This window comes from Pan troglodytes, chromosome 9 (assembly GCF_028858775.2).
Source record: "Pan troglodytes isolate AG18354 chromosome 9, NHGRI_mPanTro3-v2.0_pri, whole genome shotgun sequence".
Taxonomy (NCBI): Eukaryota; Metazoa; Chordata; class Mammalia; order Primates; family Hominidae; genus Pan; species Pan troglodytes.
The window spans coordinates 96,864,071-96,884,687 of NC_072407.2; the positions used below are offsets into that span (position 1 = coordinate 96,864,071).

The window sequence follows — 20,617 nt, forward strand, 5'->3', positions numbered from 1 at the left end:
ACCCCGTTAAACTGATTTCATGACCCACAATTGGGTGACCAACTACTGTTTGAAAAACATTATTGCTATATAGTGTTACAGAGCAAATACAGAATAAGTCTATTCCTCATTTCTTTCTAAAAGATTTTGAAATATTTGAAGGTTGTCATTATTATTATGTCTTAATCTTCTCTTTTCTACGCTAGATATGGCCGAGTTTCCCCATCCATTCCCATCCTGCTCAACACCTTCTGAGTGCTTTCTAGCTGAGAAACATTTCACTTAAAATTTGGCACTGAGACATGGGCACATCACCTCACATATAACTTGGCCAATACGTGGCATTGTGGGACCATTAGACCTCTTGATTTCAACTCCCCTGCCTGAGTTTATATCAATCAGTTAATTAATATTCATTTGGGTATAGTTATAATTACTAATTTACCTAAAATACCTAACCTAGCCCACTTTTTTTTCCTGTTTTGTCTATTTTGGTATCTTGAAATATTTTTCCTATTTATTGGGGTGGGGGGATGGGGAGCTCAAATCAAGATGACAGTTATTCATGTTTCCTGGATCTGCCCAAAACTCAGGAAATATAAACAAAAAGAAACTATGTGTCTAGCACAGTCTAGCACAGCAATAATTAAAACTCCACGAAAATGACCATATTTGGTAAGAAAATGGCTAACAGGTTAATAATAGTTAATATTTCTAGAACACCTTCTGCAAGTTAAGCACTGGACTAAGAGCTTTACATGTAATTTACTCATGAATTTCTCACAGTCCTGTGAGGTGGATACTATTGTAACCACCGCTTATGAAATGAGGAAAAACGGCTTTACAGAAGTTAAGTCGTTCAGCCAATATCATAGGACTACTAAGTGGCAGAGGAGGGGTGATTCCAGGCCCATCTGGCTGCTAAGTCTGTGTTTTAAAATCTGTAACTGCTTCCCACAGAGAGGAAACCACCTCTGGTGGTTTAAAAAGAGAGAGTGCCTGTAACATGCCTAGAATAATGCTTACATGGAGGCTTAATAAATAGATCTTACTGTCTCCTATAAGAAAAGGGAACAGCTTAGTAGCAAATTCAGGCCACTAAGAGTCCCCAGGAGTCTGTGAAAACTGTCTAGATTCATCACTAACCACAATGGGGCAGGCCTCAGAGTGCTTTCCAGTCGGGAAGTAAGGTCTGGAGTCAAGAAACATCTTTCTTGTACCCATGAGATGGGAGGCAACATAAAGTAGTAGTTAAGAGCAAGAGCTGCTCACACCTGTAATCCCAGCACTTTGGTGGGCTAAGGCAGATGGATCACCTGAGGTCAGGAGTTCAAGACCAGCCTGACCAACATGGTGAAACCCCGTCTCTACCAAAAATACAAAAATTAGCCGAGCATGGTGGCACATGCCTGCAATCCCAGCTACTTGGAAGGATAAGACAGGAGAATAACTTGAACCAGGGAGGCAGAAGTTGCAGTGAGCCAAGACTGTGCCATTGCACTCCAGCCTGGGCAATAGAGTGAGACTCCATCTCAAAAAAACAAAAAAGGCAAGAGTTCTGCAAAAACAGACTTGAATCTTGGCTCTGTTAATTTCATTTAATCAATTTCAAATTAATTTCAGGGTTTTTTGAGGCTTTTGACACAGTTATTAGCTAAAAAATCAAATGTTCAAAGATATGGAGGAGTGCCTAATGTCTGGAGAGCAGCACTACCATTTATTCTTTCATTTATAGTTCGGGAAGTTTTTGATGGTACTAACAGAACAAAGTGGTGGCAGGAGGTTTTGGAACGGCTGGTTTAAATGGCTTCAGGAGACTTCAGTTTTTTGTTTAGCTACATGATTGAATGCGTAATAAATGCTTTGTGCTTTTGACAATCAATGCCTAGAGAAAGTGCATCAGTGAAGAGATGCAGGACGTTCAACTGACTGGCAAAAAGCAAGCTTTAGCTTGTCTTACAGGATGCTTAGTTTGCCAGTACGCTTCAGACCAATGGGACAGTCATAGATGGTGTGACAGTGTTCAAAGGCAACAAAAGGCTACATCTCCATGTGGCCAGCACTGTCATGAGCCTCACTAAGCTATTTTGAAGATTTTAAGCAATGATAAATTTTAAAAAAATTAGACCCCACCTAAAGTAGTACATAAAGTATAGCAGGATTTCTGTATACTTTGTAATCAGTTCTTTGAAAGAAAAGTCAAAAAGTAGAGAATACAAGAAATTTTTGGGATATAATTTGAATGACTGTGAAAACATGACCTTTGATACTGAACTCATTTGCTCACTCCTTAACTTGACAGCAAAGCCCAGTATGTACAACTGTGTTGACTGTGGGTGGTCTCCAAGGCCACGCTGCTCTCTGAATTGATTTTGAGTTTTGTTTGTAAGATGATCACAGTCATGTTACACTGACCTGAAGGGCATATATATACATAACACTTTAAAAAAAACACTCTGCCTCATTCTTATTTCAAGATGAATTTCTATACAGATGAGATATGTTTTTTTCTGAAGATCATATCAATTAGACATTTTGAAAATGACTTAAAATGTTTTCCTTAATGTTCTCAGAAAACAAGTTTCTTTTGTAGTTTTAACCAAAATAGTGCCCTTTTTGTCACTGGATTCACCTAGCATTCATAATTTTTTTTCATACAATGAATTAAAATTTGCTAAAATCATGGACTGGCTTTCTGGTTGGATTTCAGGTGAGATGTGTTTAAGGCCAGAGCTTTTCTCAATATTTGATTTTTTTCCTCAATATTTGATTTTTAAAAATATACACATAGGTGCTGCATTTATATCTGCTGGTTTAAATTCTGTCATATTTCACTTCTAGACTTTTAGTATGGCAAATCATATTTTACTTTTAATTAAGCATTTGTAGTTTGGAGTATCTGGTACTAGCTAAGAAATAATTCTATAGTTGAGTTTTCTGCTCACCATATATGGATCATTCCTCATCTATAATGTGCCCCAAATCAGCTTCATTTTCCAGATACCTTGACGCAGAGTAAAGTTTTTCATCTTTTAGGTGAAAAAAAAAAAAAAAAAAAGGGCAAGAGCTCTGCAAAAACCAGACTTGAATCTTGAATCTTGGCTCTGTCACTTATTAGCCATGTGATCTCAGGTAATTCACAGGACCTCGCCTAGCCTCCAGTCCACATGGGTAACACATGGGTAATAATATCTACCATACTGATGGAATGAGATAATGAATGAAATCATCTGGTTCAGAGGAGACACTCCATATGTGCCAGTTCAACATAGAAAACTGGATTATGATCTTTCTTCTTGTACAATATCACGTGCCTGTTTCCTTATTTAGGTTGAAATTCTGAATGCATAGAAATGTAGGCCCTCAAATATCCTAAACCAGTGGTTCTCAAAGTGTGGTCCATGGACAAGCAGCATCAGCACAATCAGAGAATTTGTTGCCAATGCAAATTCTTGGGCCCCATCCAGGCCTACCAAATCAGAAACTCTGGAGCAGGGCCTTGCAATCTGTGTTTTAGCAAGCCCTTCAGGTGATACTGATACAGCTAAAGTTTAAGAACTACTGCCCTAATGGCACTGAAGATTCTGAGTCTTCTCCTGTTTTCAACAGGACTCAGTTAAAGCTCTAAAGAGGCTGCATCTTTTGGGTAGATATTGTAATCAAATACATAGACTGTGGAGTTTACTTTCAGGTTGTTTCCATTTAATCTTTTTATTGTTGTTTATCCCAAACTGGCCATTTTCTGATTTCTCTTTCTCTCCTCTATTTAATTTGAAACCCCTATTGTATATACCTTACATCACATAGGTTGAATAGAAAGGGGCCATTCCCAGACACCCAGGTAAAGGAGACAAGTAACATTCCTAAAGAGCTTTCCTGGGCCATCCCTGCATCCTCAGCACAGGGTACCTGCAGGGACTATACTTCCTTTGCCTCCTTTAAGTTCCGGGAACTTTCTGAGAATTTTTCTGGCACAAGATCTTTGCACATGATATTTGCTTGGCCTGGAATGCTCTTCCTGCCTCCTTTATGTGGCCAAACCTTCCTGTCTTTTAGGTCTTTACTTACATATCTCCTTGGAGAAGCCTTCCCCTTTCATCCTCTCTAAATGGCCACTTTCTCCCTAATTGTTAACCCCTCTGTTATTGCAGTCCTAGTCTGCTCCTTTTTTTCATTGCACATAGGCTAGTTTGTAATTGTAGACTTCTTTATATGTTTTAGTAAGACAAAGCCCATACCAGGATATTTGAGCATCTAGCAGAGTATGTGGATTATCAATGTAATCAATAATTTTTTTTGATGGTTTTGGGGGAACAGGGTGTCATTCTGTCATCCAGGCTGGAGTGCAATGGTGCCATCCTAGCTCACTGTAACCTCAAACTCCACCACACCTGGTCAATTTTTTCTTTTTCTTTTTATTTTTTGTAGGGACAGGGTCTGACTATGTTGCTCAGGCTGGTCTTGAACTCCTGGTGTCAAGCAATCTTCCCGTCTTGGCCTCCCAAAGTGCTGGGATTACAGGAATAAGTCAATGTGCTCGGCCAATATTTCTGAATGAATGAATGAACCATTATAGTTCTCACATACTTTGCCTTCTTTCAAACTTTATTGTGCTTTCAGTTAATCCTCCGTTTAGGACTTAATTTTTTTCTTTTTTCTTTTCTTTTTTTTTTTTTTAGACAGAGTCTTGCTCTGTCGCCCAGGCTGGAGTGCAGTGGCGTGATCTCGGCTCACTGCAACCTCCGCCTCCCAGGTTTAAGTGATTTTCCTGCCTCCGTCTCGTGAGTAGCTTGGATTACAGGCACCTGCCACCATGCCTGGCTAATTTTTGTATTTTTAGTAGAGACAGGGTTTCACCATGTTGGCCAGGCTGGTCTCCAACACATGACCTCAAGTGATCCGCCCGCCCTGGCCTCCCAAAGTGCTGGGATTACAGGCATGAGCCACTGCGCCTGGCCAGGACTTTATTTTTTCTAGTTATTTCTAATTTTTTCTAGTTATTTTTAATTATTCCTCTCTCTCTCCCAATCCATACTTTGGACTTTTCTGAAGACTTGTACCTAGCATGATACTAGCTCTATGGCTGAGATGCAATTAATGCTTTCTGATTTCTTAATCAATAACTTATAGAACATTTAAGACATGAATTTTAACTTCTTCCCTCACTTTGAGTTTATGCTGTAAAACAAATTTTTCTCCTGAATGGAACCATCTAGAGTGTCTGGAGCCATTAGGAATGGTGAGAATTTCCCCACTTCTCTGTCTTTCCTTGGCTTTTAAAAAGGTGTAAGACCTGTTGGTCTGTAGTGCATATTCTGGAGAGAGAAGAACTAAAATTGCTGTACAGGTTGTGGAGGGGTCATTTCTCTCACTGTTCTTTCTATGAACTGAAAATATATGTTTTCAGTATAAACATCCAATAATTACTTTCAAAATGGGGATTACAAGGGTTCTTTAGGGTGAACATTCTGAACTTCAGCTATTGTGAAACTCCTTATTTTTAATAGTGGCTTTATGTTGTTTTAGAAACTCAGTATGATTCCAGTTTTAGAAACAAAAATGTGTCTATATCATCACTGGAAATCAGAGAGGAAAACATGATTAGTTTTTTTGCTCATGAAAAGAGGAAAGGGAAGCAATCATAATAGAATGATATATTATAGGGTGGATGGAACTGAAGCTGCTATTAGTATGCAATTAGATTCACCCAGTATCTCAATGGAATGATCAATATGATTAGAAGCTTGGGCGCTTCTTTTAAAGTGGGCAACATCAATTAATCAACTAACTCAGTGGTTCTCAATCAGAGGCAATTTTGCCCCCTGGGGACATTTGGCAATGTCTGGAGACAGTTTTTGTTTTCATAAATGAAGGTAGAGGGGGTGGTTGCCACTGGCATCTAGTGGGTAGAGGCCATCCCTACAATGCACTGGGCAGTCTCTCACAACAAAGAATCATCAGCCCCAAATGTCAGAGGGCCGGGTTTGAGAAACCCTGCAATAACATTAGCCAAAAAAGTATTATGAGTTTTCAGTACTCCCAAGGTTTCCGTAGTAGTAGTAGCAAATAATGTTTAGAATAACTGTCATGTATTGAATATCTACTCCATGCCAGGATCTTTATATTTACAGCTGGTCTGTCTCAGTCCGGGTCTGACACCAGTTTGTTTGGGGCCAACATCTCTACTCTTCTTCCTTACCCCATTTGGTACAGGTGCATTTTCTCTGGACATCAGCATATCTATCCTCAGTTTCTTGTGTTTATATAGATAAAATTATGTGTTTAGTGCATATTAGGTAATATGCTTACAGGAGAAAGCAGTCAAGCAAGAAGAGACTGGTGTGTCACTATGGGTGTGAAACTAAAAACATCCCGACAAACAGGCCTCAGATCTATAACTTAACGATCCAGCCAAACTACCTATGTAGCATGGTAGCACAGAGCCTGGTCCTCAGTAGGTACTTAATAAATATTTGTTGGGAAACTTTTTTCATAATCCACACAGAGTCCTTGATAATCTTCAAATGGAGCAGGGTGTTCAAATGATCTCTTCTGTTGCATAACAGTTTATTTGTTCCAGGAGCAGTTTCTTCATCCACAGGCACCTGATATTTCCAGAACTACACAAGTGTCGTACCTTGTGTATCTTCCCACTTGCCCTCCACATTGTCCTCCTTTTTGTTTTTCATTCTTTCACTCTGAGACCATCTGGTCCTGACAAAGGCTCATCCCCTTGCCCTTTCCTCTCCTTACAACAATGTACACTCAGTACTCTCTGCTTTAGACACTGCCAGTATTCCCTGAATTATGCTCCTGCCAACAGTTTGCAGGACAGGGCATGTGTCAGAATCTTCAGAGGAGACATGTGCTGTGTGAAAAAGCTTATTTGAGAATATGATTTTATATTTAGAAAAAGGCAGGAAAAAACACACTAGAGTTGACCCTTGAACAATGCAGGAGTCACGGGCGCTGACCCCCTCACACAGTTGAAAATCCAAATATAACTTCTGACTCCCCAAAAACTTAACTGCTAATAGCCTACTGTTGACTGGAAGCCTTACCGATAATACAAACAGTTGATTAACACATATTTCATATGTTATATGTATTAATACTGTATTCTTACAATAAAGAATAAGCTATAGAAAAGAAAATGTTATTAAGAAAATCACAAGGCAGAGATGATCATCATAAAAGTCTTCATCCTTGTCATCTTCACATTGAGTAGGCTGAGGAGGAGGAAGAAGGGGATGGGTTGGGCTTGCTGGTTCAGGGTGGCAGAGGTGGAGGAAGATCTGTGTGTAAGTTGACCTGCACTGTTCAAACCTGTGTTGTGCAAGGGTCTGCTGTATTGCCATTGTAAAACAGAGAACTGAAAGAAAAGCTTGGAAAAAAACTTCTCACCTGGTGATCATATAGGGGTTTATTAACTCTGGGGTTGATGTGACCATTTGATGTTTATAAAAAGAAGAAATTAAAAGAAAATGTGTTTAGAAGCATGGCAGCATATGCTTTCCTTCCTTGTGTCCATGCCTTTGCTCGAAATATCCTCCTCTCAGCACCTGGATTTCTTGGAACCTGCCCTTTTTTTTCCTGTGCGTCATTCCTCTATGCTCCCATAATGCTTTGTGTCTAATCTCTAGTGTGTTCACCATCATTTTTTATCTTTAGCATACTACACTCTGATGTAGTAAATACTTCTGAAAGTGAATTGTAGGAGCACTGACTAACCCCAGTGAGCCAGCTGGAAACCTCAATGTGCTAGGAGTCATTTCGAGTGGATTCTAGGACTGCACCTTTAGAGATTCAGAAATTTGGAGGTGGAACATGAGGAGTTTAAATTTTTACATGCTTTGGTTTCATAAGTTACACTTCAGAAAGTGCTTGAAATTGAACTTAAAAAATATCCTTACTTGTTCTAGGAGCAAAACAAGCATTTTGATCAAAGCAGCCTCGGTGCACCAAATCATTGGTTTGTTCATTCAACAGTCGTTAATGGAGAACTACCAGTTGTAGTGATGGTCCCAGGTGAGGCTGTGTGTAGTAGCTGTTCCTTACGTAGTCATGTTCATCCACTCTTCTTTTGCTGTTTGGCTTCTCTGTCTTTGCAAGCCCAAGCCCATTCTTAGGGCCCATTCAGTGAAAGTATTAGCTGGTAAAGACTAAATGTTTGTCAAGAAGGGGTGCTGAGAAAAGTGAGAGGGGAAAGAGATTTGCATTTTAATAGAGTATTTAAATTCCTTGGTATTTCAAATTACTGGAGAAGAGGAGGGTTTCTAACTTTTACTGAATTCCTAGATGTGCCCAGCACTTGACCTGTATTATCTCATTTAACCCTTGCAATAAGTTTATGAGGCAAATGTTATTATTTTATAGAGGAGGAAGCTGAGGCTCTCCGTGTCTAGAAATAGATAGAACATGGACTAGAAGCAGGTCTTACTGTAAGGGCCCTGCTCATTCTCCTCTATCCAGATGCCTCTGTTACTTCAATATTCTTCCCGCCTCTATGCTTGCTGGGAACAGCTTGGTATCACTGGAACATCCTGGTATTCGTCCTGTTTTGAGTGAAAGACTGCTCTCTGGGCTGCCCCAAAGAGCACTAAAATTGGCCCATCATCTTCTTAACTTTCTTAGGAATGAGTAAATGACAACTTGGGTCACTTTAGAAAGGATGCTGACCTTTAGGATGAGTGCATAGATCTAAAGAAGGCACAGATGTGGACTGGTTCACTACCTTGCTGTTAATGAAGGTGTGTTCAATTTTTATTGTAAACATACTTTGTTTCCATTAGACACAAACCAGACATCAGAATCTCCAGCCAAGTGTGCTTACTGAAAGATGTTATTGATAACTTCTTGCTAGTGAAATTCAAAGTCTTTTTTTGCAGGCCTTAGTTCCTGAACAATAGATTCAGGAACTAAGTTAAGGCCTGAAAAGATTGTTTTCTGCGTTTGATGTAGAGCTTATTCACAGATAAGGAAATTAAGGCACAGGAGGGAAACATTGGTCTCCAGCAGTATTTTCTGCCTGTGCTTCCATGTATCTGATTACTGGGTATTAATTTGAGGAGTCTAGGCTAGGTCCACCTAATTGAATCAGAAGATCCTTGAACCCACAAGCTGTGCCTAGCACTTCATTGCAGGTCTAAGAATCTGTAACATTTGATAGAAGGACCCACTTCTTAAAACTTCTCTGGCTTCCATGCCTTTACCTTTTCCCAGCTCTTCTACTTCTCCAGATTCTTCCTCTTCTCCCTCCTTCTTTCCCTATTTTCCAGTTGTGGACATTCTCCTAATGAACTGATCTTCAAAGCTTCATCTCTCCTTTTCTCTACACCTCTGTCCTCCACTTCTCACCCAGTCCCTTGTTCCTTGTTTCCTCTTGCCCAGAGGATAGTAAGTCACTCAGCATCTTTCTCAAACCGTTTCCTCTTCTCAACTGTGCTTCATCTGTCATTGGTCTAATGATCCATTCTTCTAAGACTGCAAGATCTATTCTTCCTATGACTGGGCTCAAAGCCTAGGTTAACTTGATTACTTTGTCCTTTTCCCCAGGATAAACAACGAGTCAATGAGAAGAATAAAATCTTGCTTCAAAGATTTGATACCTTTCTTTATGACATCTGGTATCTCCAAAGATATGGTATCTCTCATTTCCTTTTTATCACCTCTATCAACCTCACCTATCATTGCTTCCTGCAACTATCCTAGATAGTCTCTTGAAATAATAATAGCAAATGTATATTGAATACTACATGCATTGTGCTGAGTATTTTACATTTGTTATTTTATTCAGTCTTCACAACCACTCTGTGAGATGCTATTTTCTTCATCTTGCCAAAAAGGATACTGAGGTTTAGAGAAGTTAGGCAACTTGCTCAACGTCACACAGATACTGAATGGTGGAGCTGCGACTCAGCTCATGCCTGTTTTGTTCTAAACTTGATGGTTGTAACTTGGAAATTTGGCTGCTTCCTAGACTATAGGATGGTATCTAGGAGTGGGCAATTAGTAAAGATTAGTTTCCTTTCTTCTTTTTCTATCCATCACTTCTTCCCCAATTTGTATTAAATTCGCGCAAATGTTAGGTGAATCAGTGGTCCCTTCACTGTGCATAAGATAACCACTTCAGCTCCTAATTTGCGATTCAGGGTTCACAATGTGTAATACAAGGCACATTGAGGCAGAGGTTGTTTCCATACCTGGCTTTGCTACTAAACTTGTTCTGTAACATTGGACAAGTCATTCAACAGCTATGCCTGAGCTTCTTCATCCGGCAAGTGAAAGGTTTAGTTGACACTTTCTTCGGTTCTTTCCAGGCCTACATTTTTGTGACGTTGTTATTCTGCCTTCCCTTGTTTTCTCCTCGTTTCTGGTAAAAACGCTTTCCTCTATGCCTTCTTCCCAAGCACCCAGACCTTGTCATCTCCCTCTTGGCTGTTGCCTCTGCTTGTCCAGTGCTGCCTTTTCCTCTTTCTGCTGTGTCTGAACTCCACCACCCTCCCAGGCTTTTCCTTCTGTGTAGTCAGTGCCTCTCTCCGCCCTTCCCAGGCATCTGCAATACTTGGATCTCCTGCTTTGTTGCTTGCCTGTTTCCTGTTCACACATCTTGTCTTCTTAGACAGATAACAGATCCTTGAAGGGCTGGTCAGCTGCTCTAAGTTTCTTTTGTGTGCTAAGTTTCTTTTGTGTGTACCAGGGTAGATGACTTTAAATGGAGTAGGTATTTCATAAATAATTGTTAAATGATTACATTTGGGCTTTATCTTGAGAGCAGAGTTTACTCAGTAGGAGGGCCCATCAGGGGAATCAGAATCAGGACATGCAACCCACCAGAAGTGATGAGAGGTAAAACTGCTGTCAGTCTAGTTAGGGAACTGCCACAATCCAGGGAGGAGTCCCTGAAGGCCGGACCTAGCTGGCAGGTAAACAGAGGCAGGGAGCACCAGATAAGAGAGGCTTGGTGTGCGCTAACTCTCCCACTAACATCCTGGGCAGCAACTGCACAGTTACCTAGCTTTCTCTTCTCCAAGCAGTAGAGCTGCCGGGAAAAAGCCAGGCAGAAGTGCTATGGGGCAGGCTCGGGCACCCCAGATTAGGGCTCCAGAGAGCCGCCAGTATAAACCAATATAATGAGGTGGATGAGTAGTTCTCAGCACAGCCTGATTTTAAGAGGTGGGGCAACATTTTCCCAGAGTCGCTTACTTTCTTTACCTCTACTCAGGCAGATAACAGCCTGGGGATTTATGGCCAGAGGATGTACGGTTCTGCGAACACATTTAATATCCGAGGCTGTCAGGTCTGTTTTGGCCCTTCTGTTTGTCAACGGAGCACACAGTAGCAGCTTATCGCCCAATCTCAAGTGCGTGATGGAAGCACTGTGGCCTGGGGAATGCTGAGAAAAGTGTGGCCACTTTCCACCTGGAAATTCCACTTAAGAAGAAAAAAACCAACCTAAGCAGATCTAGACTTTTGGGCAGATCCGGAAACAGAATTTTGGCCGGCATTGGGCTGGTGGGGAAGGAAGACAAAGTGGAGGGAGAACTGGTGAGTCTGAAATTAATCAAAACCCGGCAGGGTACAAAGCAAGGGAGGCTGTCGCCCTCCTAAGTCTCAGGGAGACACGTCAGCTTGAGCTCTGGGCAATTTCAGCCTGGCAGTCTCGCGGCCCGGGGAGGGGCGGCGGGTGTCTGCAGACGGGCTCTAGGGCCCAGCGGCCGGGCGCCACGGCGGGGGTGGAGTGTAGGGTTATAGTGACGAGCCCGGGCGACCCTCCCCGGCCCGCGCGCGGGGAGCGGGGAGCGGGGAGCGCGGACGGCGGCGGGAGCGCGCGAGAAGCTCTAGGACCCAGCAGCGGTTGTCGGGTTTGGGGCTGGAGGTGAAGCCCTGTGTGAATGGGGTTGATTGTCCGGCGCCACTTCCCCGCGCTGCCCCAGGCCATGTCCTGCGCGCTGCCCGGCGGCCGCCTTCCCCAGCCGAGGGACTGAACTAGCCATGATCGCCTCATGTGGAGGGCAAAGTTGCGCCGGGGAACTTGTGAGCCTGCGGTGAAAGGTAACCAGCCCCCACTCGAGGTGCCGGGAGGGCGTCTCCGAGTCTCCCACGCGAAGAACCCAGTCGCCCCGGGCTCCCCGGGCCCCTGCTGCTCACGGAAGGGGGCAGCTTCTGGGGGCCCGGGGCTGAGATCCCAGATTGTTGTTTTTAAGCGGATTCCCTTGCCCCGGTCCAGGTCCAGTTGCCTGCGGGCCGGGCCTCAGCGCCTTGCCGCCCCGCGACCCACGTTGACTGAAGTTGTGGCCCCGGGGTTTGGGCCCCGGGGTGCTGCGCGCCCGACAAGGGGCTGGCCTTTCCTGAGGGGCGCAGCCATATGGCCAGACACTCCGAGGCGCGCCCGCGCCCGCGCGCGGGTCTCGCGGCGAGGGAGGGGACGGAAAGGGGTGTCCGGTGCCGCTTTCCCCGGCGCGAGACAAAGGCGCGCGCACCGGCCCGCCCGCCGGGCTCTGGCGCTCTGGACTGGACCCTTTCTGCCCGCCGGCCAGACCCGGCTCTAGCCCCAGACGCTCGGATCGCGTTAGCTGCTGCTCCTTCTTTGTTCTCTCCCCAGACAAGTTTCTTTGACAAACTGGAGAGTTACATCCAGCTCCCGCTTGCATGTTAGGGCTGCCTTTACAATAATCTGCTTTCAGGGGGGAAAAAATTTAAACTTTCCAAATGGAACTGTTTTTTCTTGGAATGTGACATTTGTGGCAGGAGGGAGAGTGGTACGTCGGCCGATGACAGCCGAGCGGAACGGGGGCCTAGTGCCGGGACAGGGACCGAGCGTGCCCCATAGGCGGCCGGGCTGGAGGACGCGGCGGCAGAGCAGACGAGCCCTGGCGCGCACCTCTAGGGCCTCCGCTACCTGGACTGCGCTCGCGGCGACGTGTCCAAGTTTCCCCCCTCAGAGCCCCAGGCCGAGAATCCCGGGTGTCTGCGCAAAGCTCCCGCGCCTCGCCTACCCTACTCTTCCTATCTTTATTGATGACTAGGAAGACTTTCCTTTTCCATTTTTGTTCGAAGATTTTTGCCTTTTTGGCTTCGGTGTTGGTTTCCTGTCTCCGCGTGGCAAATACCTTTTGGCCGGGCTAGCGTGTGGATCACCTGGACTGGGGTTTCAGAGGTGGGCCCTGAGCGTGCGGCCTCCTGAGACCATGCGGTTTGGACCCAACATTTTGTCCCCATGGTCCCTCAGCTCCCTTTCTCTGTGAGGCCTTGGTTTCCCATTTTCTTCTCCTGAGGCATGTTATGAGACTGAGTTTTTGTACTGCTTATAGAAGGCCTTGGTGGTGGTGGGGTACGTGGTCTCGAGAGCCAGTTGTGATACCTCGAAGATGCTTTCGGCTAACTAAAACAGTAACGTGCTAACTTGCTCATCATAAACGAATTAAACCAGAATAGAGGGATATTAATAGCTACAGTTCCAGAAAATTTCCTTCCTTTTCGGGAAGCAAAAAGTCAGGGCTTGAAATATTAAACAATCATGGCTCCCTGCTTCCAAAACTGGCCTATGGGTCACTGCCAAACTGGCTAAGATTTCCCCTGGCTGCATACCACTCCTGGGCCCGGGCAGCTGTCTAAGTCAGACCCAGGTTAACGATTAAGGAGCTCTCTAGATTGCAAGGTCTTAAAGAATCTAGAGCAACTGACATTTACTTCCTAGTAAGGTGCTCTGAGCCTTATAGTGTGTGTCTACTTTGAAGGCTCTTTATGAGAATAACGTGGGAACAGTAGTTTAATATACTTTGAACTGTTAGTAAAGGGTGGAAAAGCACTGATTTGACTAGAATGAAGGAAAACACCGATTCGACCAGAATGAAAAGGGTAGGACATAGGTAGAAGGCTTTATACAGGCTTTGCTTTTCCTTATGATGGTGGTGGGGGTTGGGGGGAGGGATGAGGATGTTTAGTTCTTGGAGTGCACTTTTGTTTTTCTGTGATGCATTTTTCAAGATAAATAAGGAAACCTTTGTAAACCTGCAGGTGGATAGGAGAGAAGGTGCTGTACCTGTAACGCCCCTTTCCCTCCCCCTTCTTTTTAAAATGCACAGAAGTCTTGGTCTTTCAGGTTCTTTGCAGATGATGGAGGATGTAGCATACTAATTTTCCAAAGGGCATGTGGAGATCAAAGCATTTAAAAATACATCTTTTCACGGAGGCTAATGGAGGATTTTCAGTTTAAATGAGATTTTAAAGTGCTGTCGTTAAGAAAAACACATGAATGCAGAAATGTGAGTGATTTTATGGGAAGGCACTCCGCTGATCAGACTTGAGAGTGTCTGCCCTGGGCCAGTTAGTCTAGAGGATGTTGTGGGTAGAGCTCAGCTTTTCTGATGTCTACCCCTGTGGAAAAGTGTGGACCCAGGGCCTAGGGAAAAGATGGCTGAACTAATTGAAATGAGCAGTCTGGCTGGTGAGAGTTCTGTTGAAAGGTACAGCCTCTAGGTATCAGTGCTGCATTTCTTCATAGTAATTTGTGAAAATGCTTTGAAAATGATAAAACAAAGACTTTTGAAAAAAATAATTAATGACATGAAATGGGAATTGCTAGTGAAAATTGTAAAAGTTTGATTTTTCAGGCCAATAAATTAAAAAGAAGTAACTTTATAAGACCTGCTAATATTTCTGATATATAAAATTCCCCCAAAGTAACCTTTTCTCTTTTCTTTTCTTTTTTTGGCAGGGGTGGGGGGTGCGGTGTGTGGCTATCTGCATTTTAAATGCATAAGGAAGCTCAGGTCAGAAAATTCTGCAGTGTTTTGAATAATTTTTCTCCTATTTTTCATTAATTTTGGCAGGTTCTTATGACTCAGAATTTAGTAGGTAATAAAATCCTCGAAAAGCAAGGGGTAGTGTGGAGGTCAAGTAAAGGGAGATATTTGATTACAAGGTTTGTTGGAAATAGTCTGAGGTTGTTGTGGTTTTATGTTTTGTTTTGTTTTTTTGTTTGCCTAGTGATTTTTTTAAAGTTAATTTTGTTGGCTTGGCTTTGTTTTGTCTTGAAGGAGAGGTACAATGTAAATCTTGGCCATTGTGGGTAGGGCAGTCCTCTACTTTTGCTGGAAGGAAGCCACTCCTGCTCTTGGTTTATGTGTTGGCACCAAGCTGAGTTCTACTTTAACTTGTGAGACCCTTGGCTCTGCCCTCATGGCCAGGCCTTGTGTAACCTTAGGGTATATTCATTTTGGACACTCAGGACAGGACTCCTGGACTCCTAAAGGGGCTCACACATCAGGCATTTCCCCCCCATCTTTTAGGAGAGAGTAGGAGAGTAGGAGAGTAGCTCTAAGGTGTTGGAAATGTATCCCTGTTAAGATACTGAAGAATTAGATTTAAGTGCTCAAAAACTGTCGTTCTACGGTGTGTGTTTAAACCTGTGTTTGAGACCTCGCTGGCCAATATTGCAGCTATATACCTCTATTTTTTCATTTTGTTTTTAAGTAACATGTCTGCTGTTTACTTTTAACTTTTCGTTTTGAAATGATCATAGCTTCATAGGAAGTTGCAAAAATAGTAGAGAGGTCCTGTGTACCCTTCACCCAGTTTCCCCCATTGGTAACATCTTACATAACCATAGTACAGTAGCAGAACTAGGAAATTGACATTGGTGCAGTCCACAGAGCATATTCAGATTTCACCAGTTTTACATGCACATGTAAAATTTGTATTTCTTTGTGTGTACTTCTATGCATTTTTTCATGTGTAGATTCGTGTAACCGCTACCACAATCAAGGTACAGACTATTTTATTACCCCAATGATCTCCCTTATGCTACACCTCTATAGTTGCACTGGTCCTCTTCTCCCCATCCTCACTCTGTTGCTAAATGCTTAGCAACCACTATTCCTGTTCACCATATCTATAATTTTATCATTTTGAGAATGTTACATAAATACAATCATGTAGTATGTGAGCTTTTGAGATTGGCTTTTCACTCAGCATAATGCCATGGGGATCCATCCAAATTTTTGCATCTCTCAATAGTCTGTTTCTTTTCATTGCTGAGTAGTATTCCATAATATGGATGTACTATGGTTTGTTTAACCATTCACCTATGGGTTTTTTCCAGTTCATGACTATTTCACATAAAGTTTTTATGAACGTTTATATATAGGTGTTTGTGTGAACATAAGTTTTCATTTCTCTGGCGTAAATGCCCATGATTGTGATTGCTGGATTGTATGGTAAGTGTGTGTTTAGTTTTTTAAGAAATTGCCAAACTTCTCCAGAGTGGCTGCACCACTCCTATTAGCAATGTATGAGAGATCCAGTTTCTCTGCAACCTCACTAGCATTTGATGTTATCACTATTTTTTATTTTAGTTGTCCTAATAGGCGTTCTAGTAGGTGTTCTAATCTTATCATGGTTTTAATTTGCATTACTCTAATGGCTGATTATGTTGAATGTCTGTCTTTTTTATGTGCTTATTTGCTATCCATATATCCTCTTTGGCGAAATAACTATTCATGCCTTTTGCCCATTCCCTAACTGGATTATTTATTTTACTTTAGAGCTTTAAGAGTTCTTTATATATTCTAGATGCAAGTCCTTAGTCAGATTTGTAGCTTGCACATATATTTTCCCAAGTATGTAGCATGTCTTTTTATGTCCTTACCAAGGTCTTTTGCAGATCAAAAGTTTTTTATTTTGATAAAGTCCAGTTCATAGATTCCTTTTTTCTTTAAGGATGGTGCATTTGGTGTCACATCTAAGAACATTTTGCCTAGACCCATGTCTCAGACATTTTCTGCTGTGTTTTCTTCTAAAAGTTTTATAGTTTTACATTTTATTTTTAAGTTATAGTTCACTTTTGTCTGTCTTAAGAGTTTGTATGTCTTGCTGTTGAGCTTATAAACCATCTATTAGGTCTCGAATATGCACAGATGGACTATCAGGTGTAGTTCCCATTCTGAAGTGCTCACAGATTAGGGGTGTGGCATGTGGACATTACCATGTGTTACTACTATGATGGGGACACATGTGATGTACTGTGGGTGCTCTGAGGAGAGAGGGCTCACTTTGGTCCAGGCGGTCAGGGAGGGCTTCCCTGGGCATGCTGCCCAACCATGGTGGGAATAAAATTGGTTTGCTTTTGATCCAGTTTTTAGATCTTTATTGCCATGAATTCTTTAGAGTGTGTTACTCTGATTCTTGAGCACATGCTGATTGAGTTGGCATAAACTGATGGTTGAGGACCTTTTTGAACAGTACATGGCATGATAGCTTAAAAGAAGGTGAAAACACAGTACTTAAAACTCAGTAACATAAACAGTATGAATGAAGTTGAATAGATTAAGAGTTATGTATATGTTAAAATGAAAAAGGAGAGGTAGTATTTTGGATTGAGAACAGGTGTGTCCTGGCCCTGCCGCCTCCTTGCTGTGTGACCTCGGAATTGTACATGCTGAAGCCTCATGAGTAAAATGGGGAAAATAATAGTTCTTCCCTCATGGAGCTGCATGAGGGCAAAGTGAAGCAATGCACACAGTGCTGGGCACGTTGAAAGCATTCAATAAATACCTGCTACCATTATTATTATTAAAACAGCAGAGAAGCAAAACACTTTATAATGTTATGTAAATTCGCATGTATCCCTCTTCTTTGAGAACCTGGAACCCCGGTTCTTACTCATGGAAGTGTTCCTTTTCACAGTTGGGAGCGCTGTGAATACTACTTAGTCAATGAGATAGAAGCTAGGATGCCCTATTCACAATCTATTACTATCTATAAAATAAACCTTTCTTTGCTTCTATAAAAGTATGATTTCTGATGAAAGAATGATTTCCTCTGTGCCCTTGAGCACAGGAGGCAGGAGGAGGTGGGTCTGCATTCAGAAGTCTAGTTCAGAGTTTATGGTGCTTGGTACTGTAGGTGCAGTAAGTCAGGGCTGATGTCACCAGGCCGTGTCTCAAATTTCATAACTGGCAGCTCTGTTTCCTTCTTGATGACCAAGTTGTTTACTTCTCAGAGGAAATTAATTGGGTCTTAGATGTACAATTCCAGGACAGTTGTTCTCAAATGTGATTGAGCATCAGAATACCCCAGAGGGCTTATTGAAACATGGATTGCTGGGCCGCACCCCTAGAGTTTCTGTTTCCTTGGTTGATTGAGGATAGGGCCTAAGACTTTGCATTTCTAACACATTTCCAAGCAATGCTGATGCTGCTGGTCCTGGAAACACATGTTAAGAATGACCATTTTAAAACGTAGCCCCTTTAAATTGGGCCTGGACTGAGATGCTTACCCTTTGGAATGGAGTTTGTTCATCTATAAGTAATTGAGTTTGAAACAGATCTATTTCTAAGGTTATTAGTTGATATAGCTATATTTCTTCCTCTAGTCACTCTTCTTTTGTGCCTCACTTTCCTGACCATGACTTTTTCTTCTATCATTTGTCTCTCACTCCTTGGAAGACATGCCACAACTGGGTATATGGCTACCATATTGCCTTGGTAAATCACTTAGGCTCTATAAAATAAGTGTATTTACTAAATATTTATCTTCTAAGGTTATTGTGTGGCTTAAATGACATAGTGAATGTGAAAGAGCTTCATAAGAAGTGAAATTTTGTGTAAAATAGTTTTCTTAAAATTATTTTCTGTGTCATCAGTATCTTTTTGGAGCAGTGTCTCTGACTGACGGTAAGTTTCATTGCTACTTGGGGGACTTGGTAACGATTGCATAGACATATGCAGGGACCATGGACATACTCAGGGACATCATGAAGAAGGTTCCTGCAGTGGATGGATGGTTAAGCTAGGGTCTGAGGGCCTTCCAAATGGAAATGTTTTGGAGGCTGATTGATAAATAGTTGTAGTAAGGACCAAAGGAGAGCCCAGTGCTGGAAAATTGCTTGAGCAGATGTTGAAATATTAGAGATTCAGCTTCCTCAGAGTAGAGAAATATAACTCTGTGACTTTTTTTTTTTTTCTAGCAGTTTAGGACAGATGTGATCTGGCCCACATCTATTTTTTTAAAGTTCTAGACCTATGCTGTCCGTAGTAACCACTAGTCACTTGTGGCTATTTAAATTAATGAAAATTAAACGAAATGAAAAATTCAGGACCTCAGTCACACTAGCCACAGTTCAAGTGCTTAATAGCCATTTCCATCATTGCAGCAATTTCTGTTGAGGAGTGTTGTTCTATAGTGAGATTGGCTCTGTTATCTGATGGCAACACCACTGGGCTTCAGAAGATAAGACAGGGACACATTTTTGAATGAAATGTACCACATCTCCCTTGGAGGGCTGGTATGAACTGATTGGGAATGCTCTATTCACTTGAACCCCATTTTACCACTTCTGTTTTTGGAGGCTCATTCCATTTGAAAGCTGGGTCAGCATGGCAACTGGGTTATGCTGGCAGCAAAGCTTACCAGGCCATTATCAGGAGATGTCTGCTGTTTCTAGGGATGTTCCATTCATGGGATTCTTCCAGGGATCTGGTCCTTGAGAGAAGCAAATAGAAATGCTTGGGTGGAATTAGCACGGAAAGGTCCTCCTGAAGAGGACCATCAAAGGTCATCCTGAACTTCTCCACCTTGGATCTGTTCCACTGTTGAACCAACCTTTGTCAGTGAGAGGCAGGCAGCTGGCGCTTGTTCATCTCTCCAGTGTTTGCACATGCTCAGATACCATCCCACACTTCATCATCCTATTGTCTCCTTTGAAAGTGTTCTGTAAACTGTAATAAGGTTCATCTCCTTGCCCACCCTAAATCCAGTCAGTCTTTAGGTCCTGCAGTTGACCTCCAAAATACTTCTTGCATACTTTCCCTTCCTTTGCATGTCTCTACAGCTAAACCAGTTTAAGGGCTAATTACCTGTTTCCTGGACTATTGTGATAGCCACTCACATAACAGGTCTTCCCACTTCTGTTTTCTTGCACCTCTTCTGACCTACTCTGTCCTTCCTTCTTTCCCTGCTTCCTCCCACCTTTCCTCCACCCTTCTCAGAATAGGCCCAGCAAGACAGGGATGATAGATATCTTGTCTTCCAAGCTTGCTTTGCTTTCTCTTTGTGAGGTAGGGCTCTGCACACACCCTGTGGCCACGTGCCAGGGAGGAAGGAGGCATCTCACATTCAGCTGCTGCTTCTCAGCTGTGAGGGCTGCTCTGGGTGGTATGACCCAGGAATGTGACCCCTGACAGCAGGTGTGAAGCAGGCCTTTTCCTTTCTGACACGGGTGGTGTTCTGGAGGGCTCTGAGAACCAAGTGTTTTGTGAGCAAGCCTCCTCTATCTGCTGGTCTTGGGAAAAGTAGAGAATATGAAATCCTCTGGTAAGGCCCTGTTTCCTGAGGGACTGGCTCCTAAATATCACTGCAGTTATAGGTTGATTACTCATCCTGGTGATGTGGGAAAGGTTGGAAGATAGAAGAAGAGCAGACAAAGAGATTAGGAAATGTGCTTTTTATGGAAATTACTGGATGCTGCACTCAGTGCATATCATTAAATTCATTGCAGAAAAACACATGTAAAACCAATCTAGCTTCTTGAAAAGAGAAATGGTCTAATGGTCTTTTTATCTAAAAGAGCAAAGAAAATGCCTTCTGAAATCACAGTAAGCTTCAATTAAGACACCTGGGAAAGTAATTTTAAAAG

At 42.5% G+C, this 20,617-nt stretch overlaps 1 protein-coding gene across 17 annotated transcripts in view; it reads left to right on the top strand.

Moving 5' to 3' along the window:
* AMOTL1 (angiomotin like 1) overlaps positions 1 to 20,617 on the top strand; it is a 169,480-nt gene that overhangs the window by 49,983 nt on the left and 98,880 nt on the right. For 4 of the 17 annotated variants that reach the window (XM_001143775.8, XM_009424010.5, XM_054662637.2 and 1 more), the window contains exon 1: positions 11,758 to 12,033. The exons of 11 other annotated variants lie outside the window; for them this stretch is intronic. In XM_001143775.8, coding sequence (XP_001143775.3) covers positions 11,985 to 12,033 — 49 coding nt within the window. In that variant the 5' untranslated portion in view covers positions 11,758 to 11,984. Of the gene's footprint in view, positions 1 to 11,203; positions 11,527 to 11,757; positions 12,034 to 20,617 lie in introns of those variants that run through there. 2 more of the 17 variants (XM_063784430.1, XM_063784431.1) reach the window with 2 other exon arrangements.